Raw genomic sequence first — 5405 nt, forward strand, 5'->3', positions numbered from 1 at the left:
AAAGAGTGCTTGACTTGGGGAGTGCTGCTTCTGTATGAGGGGACAAACTCCTGCAGTCTGGGGCTCTGATCTTTATGCCTCATCTGCTGCGGTAAAATGAGCTTCTTCTGAGAGACCCCTGCCAAGCTAACCCCTGAGAATACCCCATACCCAGGGGCAATACTGCTCTTGCCCTGGTCACCATCAGACACCATCCATGTGAACAAACCTATTCCGGCAGCCCAGTGGAGAACGAACAAGGCAGCTCCCAGCTGAGGCAGAAATCACTTCAGAGAAGGTTGCCACATTCTTTTTGGCTTGTGGCTCTTCATGGCTTTTCCTCTTTCCACTGGCACCTTAAATGGAATTGTAACTTGCACAAGTTTCCTCAAAAACAAAAGACCAGACAGAATCATTCGTTAGACTGCTAAGTGATTCAGTTAAACTTTGATCCTTGCTCCTTTCCCTTCCCTGTGGCCGTTAGCGGTGCACTGAGCTCGGTGTCCTTGCTTCCTCGGTGCCAGGGTTACGTGCCCGCTGGGAAGCCGGTTAAGGGCACTGTGCAGTTGTGAAGAGACTTTGGATGGGGAGAGGCCCCAGGTGCACTGTCTCTGTTTCAGATAGCAAAGCAGGGTGGTGATGAATTTTCTCCTGCTTCAGTATGGCCCCAGGTTTGGTAACAGCTCTTGTTTCAGGTCTACAAGCATCTCTGTAGAAAGCCCAAGAGAAGCTTTGATGGACAGCTGGCAGAAAGCTTTCTGGTACCATGATGGGTTTCTGGAAGCTGCTGATGGAGCAGAACAGCCCCCTTCTGTGTGGTTTCCAGTCCAGAAAACAACCCACCCAGCCTGTCTGCCTGGTTTTCTGCCCATCTGCCCAATCTCTAGTAGCTGGCAAATGGTCTGGGATGTTCCTTAGGATCCCACTGCCTGGTCACCAGAGGGGTGGTTGCTCTGATTTCGGTCTGCGGAAGAGGAGTATTAGCCAGTGTCCCTGTTTCCCAGGTGATTGACTATTCATAATTTTTCTCACTCCACTTTTAAAGCCAGAGTATAGTTCAGGTTCGAAAGTGTCATTTAGCTTCAGACAATTCTGCCTTGAAGTACAAAATTTTCCATAATACACACTTTTCTTAATTATTTTGAACTTTGAGTGGCTGCCAGAGCTTACTCCAACCATGGAAAAAGCTTAATATGTTCTGTGTTGTTGTGGTCTGACGTGTGGCCTGATGGACTGTCAGCCCGGAGCAGCTGTAGGAATGGGGAAGGGGCAGTGCACAAGGGGGTGTGACAGGCGGCGCAGAGCGGCCGATCGCCCCCTGGCTCTGAAGGGACAGGCTGCCCCAGCCCTTTCGTAGGAGCGCTGGCACAAAGGGCTTAGTGCAACGGTGTTTCACAGTGAGAGTCATAGAGAGCTGTGGCAGCCTGCACACCGGACAGTTTTCACGAAGGCTCTGCCAAGAACCGAGAAAGGAGGGTCAGCTGCCACCGTTCCTCTTCTTTCTCAGGGCAGTAAATGCGAGAAGTTGAATTTGTTTTTACCTTCTGTTTACCGTGGCTCCGTGGGCTAAAAGCCTGCAGTTCCCTCGGAACAGCTTCTGTGCAGTAGATCTTTATCCCTCATACAGTGTTGATCTTTTTGTATCAAGTTTTTGTATCAAGAGCAAGAAAAAATGTTATTTAACTTGGTTTTTAAGGCCTGTGTTACTGACCTGGTAATCCCAATATTTCTTTTATTCCAGATGAGAAGCCTTTTGTAGTAGAAGATACCTACTTACTCTGCCCAGCACCTGTGCTACGAGAAGTTGGCATGTATGTTTTCTCTGCATACTCAAATATTTACTTTGCCTGGGGGACAATTCCTCATCTGACTAGATTCTGCTGTTCTTATACGCATCTGATTCTGTTGTCGTCTCTTGTGCTTGTTGGGCTAATTGGCAGCTGTGCGTCGGAGCACAGTGGGGAGAGCACCAGCACGGGGAGTGAACCTGTTCAGGGGGCTTCTCTGTGCACCAGGAGCCCGGGGCCCAGAGGGTGTGATCGAGTCGAGGATTGTGGGCTTGCTCCCCTGACTTGTTGCTTGTGGTTTTTTTACAGGGAAGCAGCTCTTCAAGTCAGCATGAACGATGGTCTGAGCTTCATCTCTAGCTCCGTCATCATCTCCAGCACACACTGCGTAAGTGTCCATTCACGTGCCTAGAATGGTTCAACAACAGCTGTTTGTTACGCTGGTGTTAGGGCTTCCCAGCTGAGTCAGCCTGGTGTGCAAGACTGGGGGAATTTGCACCTTTGAGTTAAACACGGTGGATGGATTTGATCTTCAAAGATGGAGAGAGAAGAAGTGAGACAATGGAGAAAGTGCCGCAGGCTGGCGGTGAAAGCCAGTGGTGCCCTTCACGGAAGGGTTCTCCTCTACTCCAGAGGAGGGTAGTCAGGGCTGAAGCGGCATTCTCTCAATCGTGACTTTCTTCTGGGCTGCACAATTAAGGCTCTGCTGGTTACCAGTGTCCCGAGGTCTGCAGGCAATTAAAGGGCGTTTGCTATTGTAGCAATGGCGGCTTTATGAAGCTGCAGAGCAAATTTAATGAGCACTCTGCTAGGCCCTTGACCTGTATGTTATTAGTGAGGTATTGCGCTGTGGGAGCTCTGGGGCTTTGTTTCTAAAAGAAATTGCTCTTAAATGCTTTATGCTGCAGGGATAATAGGCAGTGTCTGGATTTGCTAACTTGGATCACCCGGAGAGGTAAATGCGTGGAGATGTTTCACTGTAGTAGTGCTACACGGGCTGGGCTGTAACGCCCTGGAGTCACAACAGCACATTCCTGTGGTTTGGAAAGCAGAGATTCACAAAAGACACCGACACATCGGAGGTGGGGGCAGAATCACAGAATGGAAGTTTTGGAGATTTTTAATTTGGAAACATCGGTGTAGTTGTGGATATGCAGTGGATATGCAGACTTTTTTCCCGTGACGTTGCTGGAATTGGCAAGAAACTATGTGCTCTAATCTCTGCACACTCTAATAGTGAAACCCCATTTAACAAGTTAGAACAGAGACTTTGGAACAGCATGTTTGAAACAAAACGTTTTATTTTATTGAAACGCTTTTCCCTTGCAAATGTGATTTCAATTTAAATTGAGTTTCAGAAGGAAACTTATCCCAAACACATCTTGTTGTGTGGGTTCAGGTCACGCTGGCTTGCTCTTACCCGTGTCAGACTCGTGGCAAGTTGCCTGTAATGGCCCGTGAGGATCTTCTGTTCTGGGGTGGTGGGGATGGATACATGGGTGCTAGCTCAAGGAAGGTGCTCCTGAGATATTTTTGGTTTTTTAAGTGCTGCTTAAATGCCACAAGTCTGAGGCGTGCAGAGGCAAGACATTGCAGAGCTGCAGCATGCTGGTTTTCCTTCTTTTCCTGCCTTGCAGAGAGGTAAACCCAAATCAAGCCATAAATGGTTGCCGTTATGATGGTCTCATTCCACAGACGTTTGTCTGCCATTACTCCAGTTGCTCTTCACCTCCTGAAATGGGTTTAACATGCTCCTTACTAAGCACCGCCTTAGGCACAAACGGGAACCCAAATAACTGCTTGGGTTTCACCTCAAAGGGTTTGTTGTTCAGCTGCGAGCCCTGGAGGTCCAGAGATGGCTGTTTCGGAACAGGAGCTCCTCAGTCAAAACAGAAACTTCCACAACCAAACATGCGCGGTCAGGGGCAGCACTCCAGCTAGAGCGCACCTAGAAAGAGCACTCGAGTCCTCTCCTTTGTGCTGGCGGATCCCTTGTGCACTCACCTCCAGGACAAAATCTTAAGGCCTGACAAGATGCCATGACCTCTGCCTGGAGCTGTGGGGGGTGATTCTGGAGGAGCTCAGCTGCAGTTCGAGTGCTGAAGGCTCGCAGCTGCTTCCTTTGCTCTCTGCCGCTTCCCGCAGCGAGGCTGTCAGAACTGTGACGCCAAAGTTTGGCGGTTGGCAGGTAATGGCATGACTAGTAGAGACCCGAGCAGATGGTCAGTGGCATGAAGTCTTACCACTGTTTTTTGTGTTTGAATCAGAGTAGGACTCTTGGCGGTGAAATTCGGGGGTCAGAAACATTTGGAGCATTTTACCAGAGCAGATGGGATGTCCGAGGGAGCTGGAAAGCCAAAGCAGAGGGCAAAGGCCCTCGGACCTCGACACCTCTGAATGAAGGGTACCTGTCACCTGAAAACTGCTGCACCCCAGCACTGATGGGGACTGCACACAAGCGAGGAGGGAAAGCTCCCTGGTCTGCAGGGTCTTGTCGTGTGGTGCTTTTTCACAAACTGCCCCAGCAGCCCCTGTTGTGTTCCATGAGGATGCCAGATGCAATGACTTGCAGGGGGCACTTCCCTGGAACTGGACAGGCTTGACTCTGCCCTCAGTTCTGCCACAGCCGCCTCTCAGGAGGACACTTCAACAATTCTGCTAAGCATTTCTTCAGAAGGAAAGTGCAGCTTGTTTTTGTAAGCATGAACACAGCAATTGAGGATTCGAGAACCGTGTCCCTTGAGCAAAGATTTTTCCTTGTCATGGAGGGAGTAACGGTTACTTCTCCTTCCCACCACGTGTTTGCCTGCTCTGTTGGAGTGTGAACTCTTCAGGCCAAGGCTGTCTCTTGCCCTGGGTTTGTACAGCATGTGGTGCAGTGGGGCTTCACTGGTGTTCATTCTGGGCTGTAAAGCAGGAAACGTAGGGTGCTGGAAGAGCAGGCTCGCTTTGCCTTCCAGCTCATGTCATTGCCAGAGGGGCATCTCGTTTCACAGCACAGTGGACAAAGGAGCTGAGAACACCTCTACTAGGCGACCTAAGGCAGGTGCTTGTTGCTCATGTCCCCTGCTGAGTTTGGCTCCTACTCAAGCAGCTTCACGTAGGTGCTGATCAGAGGCTGGCGTTGCAGAACAGCGCGCTCAGTGAGGTTTCATTTCCTTTCAGAAATTAGGCCAGATTGTTTCTGTTATATTAAGAAAATAAATCCTCAGTGTGATAAATAAATCACAGGCATCAGTTTCTGTTGCTGTGGTGGGAGAGTCCCCAAGAGAGTCAGACAGAAATAGAGTTTCCTTCACAAAAAAAACCTGCCTGAGTCTCTCTGGTCTGGAAAGGCAGGGTCACGCTTTGTCTTCTCCTCCCCTGTTGACTAAAGGACATTAAAACTGTTTCTCCTTTCTCTTCAGGGAGAAAAACCTCTGTCTGATTTCGGATACTCATTCGAAACTGTTCTCGAGATTTTCATGAAGCTTTTAAAAAGCACTTCATTCTTTTCCTACTAACACCTCTGAGGGCTTTCAGCATGTTACTGCTCTTCCTGCGAGGGGCAGGGATACAGGAGCGCTTCACGTCTTCCCTGTCTGTGGAATGACACTAACTATGTTTCTTCTCTTTGTGAAGCATCTAAGGCTCAGCAGT

General features: G+C 49.3%; 1 protein-coding gene across 1 annotated transcript in view; it reads left to right on the forward strand.

Moving 5' to 3' along the window:
- LOC104500426 (anthrax toxin receptor 1-like) overlaps positions 1-2178 on the forward strand; it is a 36241-nt gene extending 34063 nt beyond the window's left edge. The window contains exons 11-12 of the mRNA XM_010144068.1: positions 1721-1790; positions 2076-2178. Of these exons, the coding sequence (XP_010142370.1) occupies positions 1721-1790; positions 2076-2178 (173 nt within the window). The remainder of the gene's footprint in view (positions 1-1720; positions 1791-2075) is intronic.
- The last annotated feature ends 3227 nt before the right edge of the window (positions 2179-5405 follow it).

This window comes from Buceros rhinoceros, unplaced genomic scaffold (assembly GCF_000710305.1).
Source record: "Buceros rhinoceros silvestris isolate BGI_N320 unplaced genomic scaffold, ASM71030v1 scaffold12039, whole genome shotgun sequence".
Lineage (NCBI taxonomy): Eukaryota > Metazoa > Chordata > Aves > Bucerotiformes > Bucerotidae > Buceros > Buceros rhinoceros.